Source organism: Phaseolus vulgaris, chromosome 8 (genome assembly GCF_051622355.1).
Source record: "Phaseolus vulgaris cultivar YP4 chromosome 8, ASM5162235v1, whole genome shotgun sequence".
NCBI lineage: Eukaryota > Viridiplantae > Streptophyta > Magnoliopsida > Fabales > Fabaceae > Phaseolus > Phaseolus vulgaris.
The window spans coordinates 46966121-46983803 of record NC_143505.1 but is presented as its reverse complement, the minus strand read 5'-3'; the positions used below and the strand labels follow the sequence as shown (position 1 = coordinate 46983803).

The 17683-nt window shown below is 33.9% G+C and overlaps 1 protein-coding gene across 3 annotated transcripts; it reads right to left on the bottom strand.

The window, feature by feature from the left end:
- Window positions 1-4961: 4961 nt before the first annotated feature.
- Window positions 4962-17208, bottom strand: LOC137826718 (uncharacterized). Of its 3 annotated transcripts, XM_068632806.2 has the most exons (8): window positions 17021-17208; window positions 16748-16836; window positions 14861-16620; window positions 8932-8987; window positions 8597-8830; window positions 8204-8495; window positions 5534-5730; window positions 4962-5200 (listed from the first exon to the last, which is right to left on the bottom strand). In XM_068632806.2, the coding sequence occupies exons 3-8, from the start codon at window positions 16463-16465 to the stop codon at window positions 5047-5049; spliced, it is 2538 nt and encodes an 845-aa protein (XP_068488907.1). In that variant the 5' UTR covers window positions 16466-16620; window positions 16748-16836; window positions 17021-17208; the 3' UTR covers window positions 4962-5046. The 3 variants fall into 3 exon arrangements, with proteins under 3 accessions (XP_068488907.1, XP_090150737.1, XP_090150738.1); XM_090294611.1 differs by lacking the exons at window positions 4962-5200; window positions 5534-5730; window positions 8204-8495 and having other exon boundaries at window positions 8694-8830; window positions 8922-8987; window positions 17021-17189; XM_090294612.1 differs by lacking the exons at window positions 4962-5200; window positions 5534-5730; window positions 8204-8495; window positions 8932-8987 and having other exon boundaries at window positions 8706-8830; window positions 17021-17189.
- Between the last annotated feature and the right edge of the window lie 475 nt (window positions 17209-17683).

The following is a 17683-nucleotide window of genomic DNA, read 5'->3' as shown; positions in this document are numbered from 1 at the left end:
GCTTGTTTACCCTTGGTTAAAAACCTTGATCTATCTCATTTCTTTGTTTTGTTACCTTTTGATACAAACCGACAGATAACTAAGGACACAACAAGCACTTCTCAAAAGAGTCAGTCTTCTCAAGATACAAAGTGAGGCCCCACCAAGCCTCGAGAAAGAATCAGCAAAAGAAGAAGAAGCTATAAACCCAAATATCAGAAGTTCTTCCTTTTGGTCTTCTTAAAAAATAGAATATGTTTGTAAATAATTTGGGCTCACTTTAGAGGTCCAAATAGCAAAGATAGGCTAGAATAAGGTATCTTTATTATAATAGGGGGTGTAGGTATCATTTTAGCTTGTTCCTAGCCCTTTAGGAAGGCAATTTGACCTAGTTTCTAAAAGGACAAGCTTAGGGTGCGGGTTTGACTTAGTCAAACCCTAAGGCTGCTCATTTTTCCCTTTTCCCATCCTACCTCTCTTGCTTGTGTTTCCAAGGCTCCTTCACCCAGTGTTGTCAAGATCGCGAGTTAACTCACCGATCTTGCATTTTTACGATCTTTTTAGACAGAGTTGGATCAGAGGTGGGATCGGACCCTCTCTGGATCGGAGCGATCCAGTGATCCAAGGGTTGGATCGAACGATCCATGAGCTTCCGCGATCCATGACGCGGTCCAGAAAAAACCCTAATGCGCCGCTCGTGCTCGCCGCCGCCTTCGCGCACCACCGCAAACGCATGTTGTGACGTCGGCGAAGCATGAAGAAGGAGTTGTGGCGACGGCACCGCGCATAAGGAAGGAGGAGTTGCGACGGCGCCGCGCATAAGGAAGGAAAAGATGCGGCAGCATATGCCTAACCCTAAATTTTAAGAGTCATAACTTTGGGCCTAAGGCCCATTCCAATTTTAACCTAATAAAACCTAATTCAAAATTTAAATATGGAATGTGCTCTGTTATGTGCAGCTGGAATCCTAAATAAAATTCACAGCTGGAACCCTAAATAAAATTAACAGCTTACTCAAAATTAGGTTTTTTAGGTCCATTTAAAAAATTACAATTATTTTCATCTCCAACACATTTTTTTATCCTAAATAAAAATCATAGCTTACTCAAAATTATGTATTTGGATCGTTTCATGAATTATCTTATGTATAGAAACTCGAATAGTAACTCTTTCGAGTCGAGTTACGATCTTCGAGTTACGAGTTTTTTTCCCCTCTCCGATCCAGATCCGAGTTACGAGTTTGACAACATTGCCTTCACCTATAAATAGGAGGTCTACCCATTGTATTTTACATGTTGAATTTGAATGAAGTAAAGAAACTCTGCACAAATTGTGTGAGCTCTTAGTGAGGCTTATGTCCTCTTATGTTTGAGGTCTTATCTTGAGTGATTTGAGAAGCTCTCAAGTGGCGGCCAACACACTCATCTTGGAGCACATCACACTCCAAGTGGCGTGACATTTCTCACCCACCATCATAAGTTTTCTCTATCCATTTTCCTTCCATTTTCTCCATTCCATTTTATGTGTTTGTCTTTTAGTTTCTCTTCTTTGTTGCTCTTGGGTTTCATTCATAATCATGAGTATGGTGCATCATTTGGGAGGCCTTGACCATCATTGATGTTTACCTTGTGCCCTTTTCAATTCTGCAAATTGCATATCATCCTCATTATATCTTGTTTTTCATCTTTGCTTCTGTGAAGTGAACCTTCACACTTACTTAATCACTTGGTTAAGTTCGTGTCCAGTGGGAATCTTCCTTAGGTCCTCACATCTAATTGCTAAAATCTCAACCTTAAGTAAAAGTCTCACCATAAATGAAAACATCTAAAAATCAACTCACATCACCTTCTTTATGTATTTCTTCTCTTTCCCTCAAAAATGAAGATTGTATCCATGAATTTCCTAAATTAAAAACTATATATTTCCTCTTTCTTGAGTTTGGGATAGTGTGAGTGAATTTTTTTAAGACACTAGACAATCCAATTAGTATTAGATGATTCCTTGACTCACTAGACGATCTTATGATAAAAGACTCTGGTATGTTTTGATGATAATAGAAAACTATAAAGTTGTGTTGTGATTGCTAATAACACTCTTAAAAGTGCATAAGTAACTCATTAGACAATAAGTTCCAACACAAGAGATGTTGTCCAAGAAAGAGAAAGATAATCTTACCCAAGTATTTCACATTGTCAAATACTATATATTCATGACAAATAATTAGAGCTCTTTAGTGAACAGTTGCTACAATCTAAGTCTAAAGCATCTAGAGAAGATGACGAAAACTCACTAGATGTTGAAAGAACAAGATTAAGCTAGAGAACGTGTTAGGAGAAGTATTAAGTGAAAGCATCAAACCAGGTCTCAGAGAAACTCGCTAAACGATGTTCAAACATTAAAGTGTTGTACGAATGTCTCACAAAGCATGGTAGACGATGACTAAAGAAGAACTCAATGAACTAAGCTTATTACATAATGTTAGAGAAAGCTAACATAGTTAACAGACAATGAAAGCTTTACAGCACGTCAGACAAAGATCAAGCCATCCAAAACAGGCGATGATAAACTATCAAAGGAATACAAAGATGCATACAAAGTCAATATCCATAGTTTTCATACTCAACATATGATTGAGGAAACCATGAAGCTTATGAACAAAATTAGTGAAATCAATCATTGAAGCGTTATCCATTCATTACTTAGAGAAAGCACACACAACGAATTTATTTTGAAAGTAATCATGTGGAAAAGACATGTTTAGAGCTCATATCAAAACATTCCAATCTCAGGGTCTAATATCTGAATTGAAAGATATACAGAGAAATGAGTATAAAGATTCAGATTTAAATAGATCAAGCACAATATTGTAATTCAATAATTAGATACCAATTTAGAAACTATTTATCAATAATAGAAATTTATTTAGATACTAATAATTTTTTTAGTCTCTAAAATAATATCTAATTTAGTCAATATAATAACTAATTATTTTTTATCTCTAAAATCAATTTCTATTTAATGATTTTATTGTATGGAAGTAATTTGCCTTGAGTTTTTAGGGCTGGTATATTTCTTCTCTTCTCACAACTTTTGTACAGGTTAATGATGAATATAATTTTGGATATACATTGAGATCTTTGCAAAGACTTGCTAAATCAAAAGCTATCTGTCGCATTATAATTATAGAAAGGCAAGGCTCTAACCAAAAAGTTTGAAGATGAAAACACTTCTCCCTTAATACTAAATATTACATAAAGAACTTATGTGTTGGACTCTTTGAAAGAACCTAAACTAGAGTTTAATTGTCTTATTTCTCTATTAGATTTTTTAAAATTGGTCAAAGTATTGAACCCTCTTTTAAGTTATTGTTTAGAGAAGTAACTGAAAAATTACTTTGAAAAACTTACTAAAGAAAGAATAAGTGTAACCTAGATTGTTATAGTGAAACTTAATTACTATTTTAATAGTAGAAAATTCAAAACAAGTTTTAATATGCTATTATATAAGTTTTAAACTGTTATACTCTAGAGGATGTTTAATGATACTTGAATTCATTCTCTATTTCTCTGTCTTTAACGATCTTTTTGCCTTAAAGTTTCTCATGTAAGTTTTTTACATTATTTTAAACATAAAATATATACACACCCTTAAGAAATTTAATCCTCTTTATTGTTTCATTGTTAAGATGATATCATTATGGAGTTTGTCTCTTTTTTCTTTTCTTGTTTTAATTATTGTATTTCAAGATGAGTGAAATGAAAGAGCGTAATGAAAGCTTTTTAAGAAAATGTTTTAAACAGTGCCCTTTCAATTTCCTTTCTTATGTTTTATCTTTACATAACCTTGAGGGAAAAAATGTCATTTTATCATTTAATTTAGACAATATTTCTCTTTTTTGTACTTCTCGTCTTGGAAGGAAAAAAAAACATGTAATGCACTTTTTTTAATTTACTGGTAACCAAAAGAGTTAATTATCGAACCCTCACTTATTCTTTCATATCAAAAACAAATCATAATCATTATTGAAGATAAGAAAAGAAAATAAATCTGTATTTTTCCTTTACAATCAAATATAAGTTTTTAACTCGCCCTCTTATATTGATCTTTTCAAGCCATATATAAACTTAAATGCATCAAAATCCTATTGTCCGCCTCAATTTGTTAATCACTGGCCCTGTTAACTTCCAATGCAATTGCAACTTTATAGAACTTTGCCAAATTTACATAGTTGGTTGCTCTTAAGACCAATATGACCTGTAAACATGTGACGATCCAACATTTCCTTTGTATCATAACTTCTAACTTCAAAAACATGCAAGATCTGAATGAAGGTATATTTGGAAACTACTTGAAACTCCGTTGTACGGATATTTTCCATTTTCCAATTAGCGTATTAAAGAGTTGGATTCACATTGAGTAGAACTAGACTTGAAAAACAAACATGCACAGTCTTTTTGTGTCAAAGCAAACTAAGGTTCACCACCAGGGACTCGACCTTTTTATTTAGACAACAATATTTATGTCAAAATAAACATGCACATAGTCTATATAGAAGAAGAGTACAGGAGATCATAAACTCTCCTAACCAATGTCAATAAAAACAGGACACATTGGTAATATTGCTGCACAATTTCCACAACAATTGTTGCAGCAGCATAATTTCCACATTGTTTATCATGCATACCTTAAGTGCATACAATAGTAGGTCTATTTGAACATAGCAAGAATTATAACCCAAAAGTTCAGAAATATAGAACCCTATATACATAGTGCAAAACTTTAAATGCATAATGCGGATCGTGGTGTACATCTGATGGGTCAGTATAAGTTGCCTTCCTCAATAAATAGCACCTAGAAGTTACTATAGACAGGAAGAGAGAGCACGAAAAAATAAGAATCCATTATGTCTACGGACCTATTAGCCTACAACGTGTACCTTTTAACAAAGAGGTGTGAAGTAGAAACATAGTTAACATATGGTATAGATTACGTTAATGCTACTTTGTATAAAAGGGATCAGTTAGTATGAATACAGGAGTAATATTGACAAAAATTTGATAGAACACACTAGCAGTTCAAACCCCAATCATAAGGCTGGTATATCACCTTCAACTCAGAAGTGGCAAGTAGGTCCAACAATAATTCTGATTCGGCAGGATCTAAGTAGCTCGACACATGCTTCAGGACCTCTACCTCATTCTTACCAAAATCTACACTAAACCTGAGTGTCAATAAGAAGAAATATTAGAATAATCAAAGTAAGATCAATTGCACTTCTACTTACTAATTATCAACCATTTCATGTCATAATCACAATAGGGAATGAGTGTAGATATATTCAAAGTTTTACGTAAGTATATAAATGTATATAGTTCAAGGGATAATGCTTGCCAGTCCAAAATGTAAAATCTTAAATACTTTGAACGCAGCCAAATATAGAATTTGAGAAGTTACCTGTGAGAATGCGCTTGGTAACATGAAATATTTAATGATTTCTTAGTCTAAATTAACCTAAAGCACATCAATCATATTCCGAGTCTCTTAAAGAACCTACCACTTAAGGATCTTACTGGCATATGCAATCTTTGCAGTAAAATCTATTGAAAGGCCTCCATTTCTTAAGAAACTACGGGCTGCATCCGCTAATTCTTTGTCAATGTCCCCGGGAGAATAGCACCGAAGTGAGGGTCCAGATCGAGTACCACATACCAAAGCAAAATGAACAAGGGACTCCGGGAAAGGGAGGGTCACCTAACAAAAAAGGAAAGTTAGCATCAAAACAGTAGCTATGCTAGTGGCGACTTCATGGTGAAAGCATGTAAACCAAACACCAAAACATAAGGTATTGCATACTAAAAACCTACAATAAATGATCTAGGAAAAGCTTTCATGCTTACACCCAATTAACAGAAAGTAAAAAAAGTGTTGTAGTAGATGGTAATAAGCATTTAAAGCAGCATAATTTAAAAAGAGAATTAAGATAGGTCGAAGAAAATGATATAAAAACAGAGGGGTTCTAGGTTAGGTTAGGAATCTCTTAAATCTAAAATTATAATATGATGACTAAAAGATGTTGAATAGAAGTTGCTAGAAGCTTCTTAAGCTCACCCTATTTTTAATAGAAAAGAAAAAACTAAACAAGCAAGGCTAATTGAGACTCTTACAGATTAGCGCAAAATAATAGATTATTTACAAAGAGTTTCTTTTTTGTTGTTTAGTTAAGCCTCCCGGACTATCAAGCAACAAGGAATAAATAGAAAAAATGGCCCGATATTTTTTTTATCAACGACCTATTTTCAGTAGAAGAGAAGGTTCCTTCAGAACACTTATTTATTTCTATTTAAATATACTGGGTCTCTTTGTTTCATTTCAAAAAATTGATCTAATTTCTATTTGGAAATGAATGAAAAGTGTGGGGATAAATATAAATGAAAAAAAGATATTGGAACATAATTTTGGAAGAGATGATGGAAGCTGGAGTTCTCTTTTATGAATTATTAGAAACCCTTTTCTCACATTCCGATTTTAATAAATCTTGAGTTTCTAATCCAAAACTAACAATCTGAAATGTTAAGAACCTTCAATTTTTATTATTATTCAAAAAAATTACAATAAATTTTTTTTATATGCCCAAACTTTGCAAAATTTTCTATTTTTGACTACATCGAGACAATCAATGAAGAAAGAAGAAAAAAAATCTAGGATATAGACAACTAGTTGATAAGCTAAATTACCTCATTATAAATTGTCCAAACATTGTCTTTGTAATAATCATAATAAGTCAATTCCAAAACTCTCCTTGTCAAGACCATTGGGAAGCAGTCGTACGGATCCTAAAGTATATTAAGAATAATTCTGGCAAAGGCCTTATTAAGTTAAGGGAAATACTCAAATTGTTGGATATTCTAACTAGTTGGGCAGGGTCACCAAACAATAGACGTCTAACTTCTAACTTTAGGGTAGAGTTCTTATTAGAGGTCATTTATTATCGTGGAAAAATAAGAAACACAATGTTGTGGCAAGACCAAGTATAGAAGCATAATATAGGACAATGACATTAATCATTTGTGACTCATATGGCTAAAGAAACTCCTAAGGGTTTAAATTTGAGTAAATTTCTCTAATGCGCCTTACATATGACAACCAAACAACATTGCATTGCCTCTAATCCTATCTTTCGTGAGAGAACCAAAAATATTTAGCCACTAGATTTGTCAACTTCAGAGAACAATTAACAAACATATTAACCGAGTCTTTAAGAGGATCAAAGATCAATCATATTTACAGCATGCTAAGAACATATGACTTATATGTTCAAATCATTTATAATAAAAGATATTTTTTATAATCTTTTAGAATCAAGAATATCTATATTACAAATGTTTTTACTTCTTCCCATATCATATATTTACTATCAGAGGATATCAGATCTTCTCTGTTTATTGTATTGAGTTTTTTTTCTCCGTATAAATAAAACACTTGTATTGTCTTAGAAACATACGGTTTCAGTTCTCTGTCTCTTTGTTTCATATAGTTTAAGATTGTATCAAAGTTTATTCTAGTGAAATTCTTTGGCATATCGTGCTTCTACTATTAGACTACTATTAAGACCACTCATAAATGTATATTTTCATGTACGAGATATCCAACCCTCAGTATTAGGGTGTGTTAAAGATCTTATATCAACTAGAGATATGATCAAATTATGATATATTATCTAAAAAAACTGGTTTTGTAGGGTTAAGTTAGGTAAAAAATATGGGTGTTCAACATAACCTATGTACCTTAAAATCAGTCGATTTCACTTGAGCAATTCCATCCTTTCTCTCTCACCCTCTAACTTCAACAGAAATTCCTATTGATACTAGAGATATGAGCATATTATTGAACCTAGCGCAATATTTCAAGGTGCAAGTCTTAAGCCTATGTCTCATTCAAAAACATGTTAGTCATGTAACCACTTATTACAATGAAAAAACATTCTTGAAGGCACAATAAAATAGAGTTCCTAGATTCCAAATAAGTATAGGAGCTGTACAGAGAAAAAGAAAAAGTTCAGATCTAAAGAATAAAGAGAATAAACTTTGAAGAGTCTTTCATGTAAAGGTATAAATGTCAGTATAAAGCAAATATAACGCCACGGGAATGGAAGCAAAGCTAAATCATAAATGAACACCATCACTTAAAGGTTGAACGAATATAGAATAAAACAAGGATATCTTACCCTTAAACGTTTATCTTTTGCACTGAATGGCTTCGTAAAGGTATATGGTTGTCGTTGGTTCGCCCTCAAAATGCCACTTTGAATGGCTGAAAGTGAGTAGGTGAATCCACCAATAACATATTTGAAGTCTCCAAATAATTTCCTTCTTTCTACAGTTCCAGAAGGGTGACCCCATACTAAGATTGCATGGATGGTCATCATATTATATAGATTAATAAAAAAAGCAAGCTTCTCTTCTCTAGATAAATGCCATACTTCCCCTCTTTGGAGCTCTTCTATTATTCTTAGATATCTAAACAAGAAAACAGTTGTATAAATAACAGAGTCAAATTTTAGGAATAACATCGTTAAATGGCTCTTCTAAGTAAGTAAGCCAAAAGACATTAGAAAAACCTTGCAAACTCCTCACTTCCGTGCATACTTCTGTAGTCAACATGACGTCCATCTTCAGAGGCATAGGCTTCAAACATTGCATAGGACAAAAGCCTGAGCCTCGATGCAACTTCTGTCATAGGCTTAGGTTTCACAGTAATTATCCCCCTCGGAATGTTGTAACAAAAAGATGCCACAGTTGGATCGTCATCCAAAAATCGATACAGGTGATTACCATCCTCAAATAGATTCTCACTAAGCAAAACAAAACAATTGAACATGTAAGAATTTTCATTTCTTTCGTTTAAAATAAAACGGAAAGTAGAAACACCAAATGGAGTAGTACTTGGACTCACTCAAAAACATGCTGAAAGAAGAGTTTGCTGGCAAGTTTTCGTGCAAACTCAACAGCCTATACCATCAGACAAGAATAAGGAAGATAGAAAACACATTCTGAAGATAGAAATTCTGAAATGGTATTAAATGAGTTGGATAAACAGCGGATATGTTCGACCATGTGATCGTTAATAAAGGAATACTAAAATTCAGAAACAAACAGGTGCTCCAGAAAAAGCTTTTGTACAGGATACATGTCACAAATATTAAAAAGTGAATTCGTTAATTGTATTCACCTAAAAATCATAATGCATTTGCATGCATATCTAACTTTCCATATTATAGACACACGTCAATCAAACGGCAACTTCTATGAAGACATTAGGTCAATTCCAATGGTCAGTTTGTGCTTATTTTAAAAAATTGTTTTCTTTAGAAATATATATATAAAGCTATTTTTTATGCATTTTAAGAAGCAAATCCGATCAACTTTTAAATAAATTATTGTTTTTATTTACTTATTTTAGAAACACTTATTTTAAATTTAAACAAACTGACCCAATATTATTTTATTTTAGAAGTCTCAATACACTCAATAGGTAGCTCAATTCTAAGTAAATATTAATGTAGACAAACATGCTTTATAAATGCATACGCAGATTAACTGCATCAATTAATTTTCACAACAAATCAGCAGCACCACAGCTAAGACTCAAAGTACAAATTACCTTGGCCTTTTACCTTAAAAATTATCCCCTTTCCTATCACAACATGGAATGAAGGAAAAACACAAAAGTATGACTCCAAAAGAAATGAGCTAACTTCAAGAAAGTAAATTCATTTTAAGGTTTATTTTCTTCTATTTTGAATACATGTGAATCACCAGTAAATTCAAAGTAAGGATAAGCTAAAAAAACACAAAAATCACTGAAGCAGAATCATTTATTAAAAATCATTGCTGCAACCTGAAGGACAAAGCATCTAGAAGGAACAAGCTATAAGAAACTAGAACAAACATGTGCGATAAGGTAGTTCCTTCGAAGAAAGAAAAGAACATGAAACACTAATGAATTAAAATCATCAAATTATACATCTTAAACCTTCAGGTAGAAAGATAACCCAGAGACGAGGAAGTGTTCCATTTGTCTTTTGTTTGTAATATTAACTATTAACAAGCCATAATGGGAGGTGAATGTGTTAACCAATAGGAAAGATAGAAACATTTAGTTGAAACCGTGCGTTTATAAGACAACTCAGATACTTTGTTAATATTGAGAAAAAATAATCAATACAATAAATAGAGGAGATTAATATCTTCTAATATAATCTAGATATTCTTGATTATATTACATTTACTCCTTATTTATATAATTATAACACTCCCCCTGAAGTGGGAGTATAGAAATTGTATATGTCTAACTTGCTACAAATATAATCAATTTTTTGTTCTCTTAAACACTTAGTAAATATGTGAGGCAACTATTCACTAGAGCATACATAGCCCGTTGTAATGTCCCCAAACTCAAGTTTTTCTCTATTGAATGACAATCCATCTTAATATATTTTGTCCTCCCATGAAAGACAGGATTAAAGGTAATGTGTACTGCTGCCTGGTTGTCGCATATTAGGTGCATTTGGAAACTTAATTCATATTTAAGTACTTTGAGGAGTTGTTTTAGCCCTATGAGCTCACAAGTGACTAATGTCATTGTCTTGTATTTTGATTTTGTAGATCTTGTCACAACATTTTGTTTCTTACTTTTTCATGATACTAAACAACCTCCAACAAGAACAATATATTGTTTTAGTTGTACAATATCCTCCTTATCATTGCCTACAATGTCGTCCATATATACAATGAGATAGCTTCATCCTTAAGAAGAACAACAATAAAATAGAGAATAACCAACAAAATTTTGTATCATCTTAAATTGTTGGATGACAATCCAAAAATGCCCAAACCATGCATAGGGTGATTAGTTGAGGCCATATAGGGGCCCTACTTAGCAGCGACATACCATATCTGGCAACTCCTCCTAAGCAATAAAACTAGGAGGTTGTTTCATTTAGACTTTACCAAGATCATTTTGCAAAAATTCATTTTTGAAACAGAGTCCAGTGGTGAATAGCTACAATGGAAAAGGAGAGTCGAATAGATGTCGTTTTGGCAAGGGTCATACATTTGTTTGTATATTTTTGCCCACCAAACAGGATTTATAGAGAACAATCTTCCCATCGGGTCTTGTTTTAAGAGTTTATAGCCACTGAAAAACAACAATTGATTTGTCAGTTGGAAAACGAACCAACTCCCAAAGTATCAAAACGTTTAAGGGCACACATCTCACCAATTATTGCTTGTCACTACTCTTAGGGAGATAAACCTTCGCCTAAAGACTTAGAAATGGGAACAAAAGATAACGAAGGCAAACAAGTGTAATGTATGGTGGAAAGTTGGTGCTAACTGAGGTTTGTATAGTGAGGAGAAGGGTTACAGATAGAACGTGTACCTTTCCAAATAACAATAGGCCAGTCATTTTCACAGGAAACCAAATTCATTACTACGGCAGATAGTGTCAATGAAGGATCAAACATGACCTCCATTATATCATTATGTGTCAAAGATGGGTCCCGAATCGAAATTTTAATAAGTTGTGAATAACATTGATATACCTGAAGAGGTATTATGAAGAGGTGTTAGAGAAACATTTTATGGCATAGTCATCTAGTGGTAATGAAGGAAGATTGATTGTGGTGGAAAAATGGCTACATATGTCGTCATTAGAAGGAATAACAGCAGACACAGTACCTATGAAGATTAGAAGAGAAACATTGATACCTTTTAAAGATCAATGATATCCCATGAAGACACTTGGATGATAGAGGAGAAAGTTCAACCACGTGTGAGGTTATCTACAAAACATGTGGTATCAGAAATACATGGAGGAAGACTATATAGAGGAGAAAGAGTAAAAAGGATAGAGTGGGGTACCCGAACATTAAGAACAAATGATGACATCTTAATGAGATAACATTTAAGGAAAATATCCCACCAAAAATAATAGGAAGATGACTATGAACAAGTGTTTAAGTAGTCTCAATATGATGTTTGTTTTTTAATTCGGCTGCTATATTTTATTGAAGAGTATAAGGACATGAAGTTTGATGAAGGATTCCACAAAATGTTGGAATTGGTGAGACAAATATTTGCAGGCATTGTCACTTCGAAAAACACGTATGGATATATTAAAGTGTGTTTTTTGCTGATAAAAAAAATATTAAAGTGTGTTTTTATTTCATTAAAAAAAGATTAAAATATAGAAAACACTTGTGATCAATTATTCATCAATAAAATCCAAGTTCATGTAGAACAGTCATCAATAATAACAACAAAATATTTACAATCGGATAGGGTAGTAGTACAAGAAGGATCCCAAATATCAAAGTGAATTAAAGAAAAAAGAGAGAAAGCTAACTTGGTAAGATTGTTTGAAAAAGACTAAGAAATATGTTTTCTAACCAGTACGACTCAGTTCAAAGTAAGCAAATATTTTAAACTTGGTACCATTTTTGGCTATTTGGTCAAACTCAGGATATACTAATTGTGCATGAATCATCTTTGGAGAGACCACTGATGCACATACCTATGGCGATGGAGAGAGATAGCAAAGGTCATGTGACTCACATTCAATGTCAATTCTCCAACACTATTTGATTCAGCAAGGTAGCATTATTTTTAGTGAAAGTGAGGATAATATCATGGGACTGTGTCAATCAAGTGGCACACAGTAAATAGAAATAGAAGTTAAGAACATAAAGAACGGAGTCAATGGTAAGGGATAAGAGGGCTTTGGTAGTACGAATGTCGCAAGTTTGTGTTTGTGAACCATTCACAACAGTTATAAAAAGCAAATTGACAGCAATTGTAAAACAGAAGAAAAAGAATGATCACTAGATAAATGATCAGTTGCACAAGAGTTAATGACTCAAGGACCAAGGGAAGGAGATTGAGAGAGACAAGTAGATGAATTATCAGTGTGTGTCATCGAAGCCGCATTAGGAGTGGATTGACGTGTCGCACACCATTTGATAAAGTCTTCATATGTTGCTCGAGATAAATCAACTGGTAGTGTGGAAGAAACATGTGACTATGTCTCTGTTTATTTTCTAAAGAATATGAAGGAGCGCAGAAGACGAGGAAGTCATAGTAGGGTTTACTAATGATTCCAAAATCTGATCACGGGTAGCAGCATACTCTAGTGGTAAGCCATACACACTCAAAGTCATAAGAAAGGTCTTTTGGTTCTCAAGTCCTTATTCACATTTGTAGATGGTGAAAATAACTCATTAAAATCATGTAAGACAACATGAAGCCGCCCAAAATAAACATAGATAGGGCCCTCAAATTTTTCTTGGAGCAAGAAGTGTTAAATGATCTTGGCACACACAATATAGAAACTTTGTGCCATTGGTATAAAGGGTATGAGCCTCACTTCAAACTGATTGATGCGGATGGAAAGTAGGTTTGAGTGAGATTGAATATTGGAGTTAATAACACTAAATAGTTAAGCATCAATCTTTATCCATTATTCACATTTTATAGGAACAAACTCAACTGTTGTGTTGAGATGAGATTTGTAGCACAACCTAATTAACCATAACTTGGTTTGGAAACCCAAGTGGAATAGTTAGACCCGTTCATCTTCTCATTGCTAATGGTTAGAGAGCATGGGGGAATGTAGGGGAGGTTGATGTGGTGTTGAAATACATTTTTTTTCTTGAAATTTGAAAAGATAAAAATAATAATAATAAAATAGCCTAAGGAAAGCAGAAGAAGACGCCTGTCTGGGCGCATGGATGGTGGTTTGCGTCGGTGTTTGTTCGATTGGATAGATGGGTGCAGCACGATCCCATCCCTGTGTGTGCCATAGATAATGGTGGTCACCAGAGACTTTGCCAAAGCAGTGAACATGAACCTGGGAGAAAGGTTCGCCAAAAAAAATCTTCCAGAGACAGTTGGTCTACTGTGCCAACACAATTTTGAGAAAGACTCTAGATACCATATTAGACACTACAGGAAAGAGAGAGATTGAACCCAAACTGTGTCTTAAATTGAGAAGATTTATACTCTATAATAATAAAAGTTTGCTACAAAAATAAATAAAAAACACTCTTACTAACACATATATAATCTATATATTCTTCACTATATAAGATTTTTTTCCTTATTTATATAATTATAACTGAATGAAAAAGAAAAAAGCCCAAACAAAAAGCCACTTCATTTTAGACTCTTCACGAAAATAACTCTTCAGTTAGATTGTTATACGAAAGATTATTTACAAATTAGTTCTACCACTTCTTAGAAAAAAAAATCATACAAGGAACGAAACGGAAAATGATATGACAAGCGCGGCAACGAAAATGCAGAACTTTTTTCATGTAAAGACCAAAATGAAGTCTATAACCCCACATAGGGACTAAATGACAAATGATGTCAAATAAATAGACCCAATCTAATACCGTTACAACTTTAGCAAACAGCAGGAATCATTTTTCATATTGAAATTAAAATGTACAGTTTTTTCATATAGGAATAAAGTGTAAACACCAATTCTTTAATTTAATCTAAATAATATCTTCAAACAAAAGCTACCAGATACAAGTTACACGTACAAATTAAGCTAAACAATAGTCTTCGCATTTTCTGTGATTAAAAAGAAATCAAAAGCAATTAGGTTTTCATTTCTCAAACATTGATTTCATTCAACTTAATAATAAAGCTTCAAGAGACACCACACAAAAAGGACAAACTTTCTAGAGCACTAATTGCATCACTATTTTTGTTTGGGGCAACCAAATTTTGTAGATGCATCAAACAATTACACTTGGGAGAATATACAATATTGTTAAAACACACTAGAATGCGATCAAACTTGAGATCAAGCTTACCTCCTTCCTTTCCAAATATTGATCTTCTGATAAGAAGTCCACGGCTTCAGAAGCAATGAAGCAGTTAGTAAACCTCCGCATTTTGTAAAATCGGTCCTTCACAACAATGCATTCTTTCATTTTGCGGACAATTAGAGCCATTTCATCTAGCGCCCCTCTACTGGACACATCATCCTCTCCAGAAAGTGGCGGAACTGGGCATTCAAATGATGGTATTTCATTAATAAGGTAGTCAATCTTCTCATTAAGTTTGCCAGACTCATTTAAGGACTTTAGTGTACTCAAGCCTCCAATAAGTATTCCATTGAAAAAAACCTTGGGAATAGAAGTAGATCCTGAATTTTTCTCCAGCTCCATCTTTCTACTGGGATAGACATCAATGTTGATTTCAACATATCTAAGCCTTTTCATATACAAAAATTTCCTAACCTCTCTACATTCTTGGCACCCTAGTCTCGTGTACACTATAATCCTTCCTTTCATGACTATGGGTAGTGGTGGACCTTCATTTATGGGTTCCTCCCTTGGGACAGTTCTATTTTCATCATCAACATCAGATGACGTTTTATTAATATAATTTAAGGGGTTCCAAGTTGTTTTCTCAACTGTCTTCTCAATAACATTTTTCGTATCACTGTCTCTTGATAAATCTGAACGGTCCTTACCCATGTCATCAGATTTACCCACAGTACATTCGTCTCTTTTTCCAGAAAGGTGGCGAAGCACCATGGAGACTGCTATTATACCTTTCTCCATAACGAAGTGTCTAAGAGATATTGTCTTCTGAACCACACCTGGAACCTCCGGATTGGTGTTGAAAGTAACCATAGATGTGCTGCAGCCAGCTTCAGTTCCAGGAACCTCAGCTCCACCAACTTCAGGCTCCAAATTATTGCCCTGTGAAGAGTTCTCTGTTTTTTGATTCGTTTGCGCCGATTCCATGCTTCTGCTGTCATCCTTCTCTATGAACAAACCCTGCTGCACAAAATTATTATCTAGACTTACTTCTTGACTTTTACGCTCAAAATCTCCACTGTCTCCCTTAACACCAGAACACTCTTGTGCAATAATGCTAAGTTCAATTTCAGATTCCATGGAATCACTATCATGCTCCTTTTGAAACAAGTCATCTGGAACGGTACAGGTCTCCAAGTTTTTCTCTGGAGATCCACACAGTAAATCGCAGTTATCCCCCAATCTCTGAGCCAACTGAGATTCTCCTGCTACATTGTCTTTTCTATCCTCATGAGTATTCAACTCTACATCTATCACCTCATCCACCCTGTCTGGCATACTATCCTGCTCATCATCAAACTCGGGGGAATCATGACCCATATTCTGAATTTTCCCCTCCTTTGATCCCTTCTCACATTCTTCACTCTGAACGGTAAAACCATCTCCTTCCAGCTTTTCAACATCTTGAGAACATATATTGTACGGTACATCTCCTTGATCATTCCCGAACTCAGAGGTATCATAGTCTACATTTTGAGTTTCTGGCCCCACTGAGTGTTTTTCCCTATCTTCTTCACTCGAATCCCCTTCTATCTTTCCAACGGCCCGAGGACTTGGCTCATCTGTCTCCTCTAACTCTTTCCTTTCCATGGTGATGCAACCAAGAATCACATTTTCCACATGCTACATAATCTAGGTGCCGCAACAAACTCAACACCACATAGATTAACAACACTGCTTCTGACTTGTCTCCTAATAAAACAAACGACGAGTGTGTAACACTCAAACATTAATCAAAATCAAACCTGAAAGTTACATGAAATTAAGAGGAAGTAGCATCAGTAAGTTAACCATGAAACAAAATCGCTGCAGGAGTAACAAAAATTCCAATTTATTACCACAGCAACCCAAGGCCTTCCAAATTTAGTTTACCTTTCCTAATTAAGTCCCTGGTGCATTTCGCCTGTGAAAACTACAAGGGGCAAGGAATTTCAACTCATTCCAAATGTAATTTGCAAACTCTGCAAAAATAACAGCCTGATTAATTTGATAAGGTTCGTTACAAATTAGAACTCGGAACACATGTTTGGTTTTAGCCAAACCAAACAAAGGGTTTTATGGAAAAAAATTATAATAGACAACGCAGAAAAACAAAATGAGAAAATTGGCGAATGAAAAGAGAAAATGAAAGGAGGGGGAAGTTACCGATCCGATGAGAATTGAATTGGCACAGAAAAAAAAGACAAGAAGAGGGGTTAGGTTTGTGTTGCGTTGCGCTGCGTTGCGTTGGAGGTTTGAGTAGAAAGTCGAAGGTTGAAAGGCAAGGATGATTCAGACAGCAGGAGGAGCGAGAGAAGCGGGAAGTGCATGGGCAAAACTTAAATTCCTACCAAAATACAATTTTCATTTATATATGTAACACCATATATTTTTTTATCAGCGACACCTTATTGTTGCGAAAAAACAATATACATTCAATTATAAATTATTTTAAATCAATTATTAGTCTCTCCAAACGTAGTAATTTCTGATTTTTTTAATCATAATACTGATGCATTAATTATAAAAAAGTTATGATAAACAGGAAATGAACTTTAAGCATAATAATAATAATTCGTGGTTAAATAATATCAGTGTGCTGTAGTGTAGATAAAAAAAAACGTGATACTGATAACAATTATTAACGTGATTATGACATCTTTAAGTGATTATATAAGATGTTAAATTAGTAACTAATCATTATAATGTTGGTTTATATTAATTCTTATGCATATGTGGGAAATAAATATTAGAAGTATGAGAGTAAGATGTATGTCTTGTTTATTTAAATTAAAATTAGTAACTCCTGAAATACATGAGTATTTTATT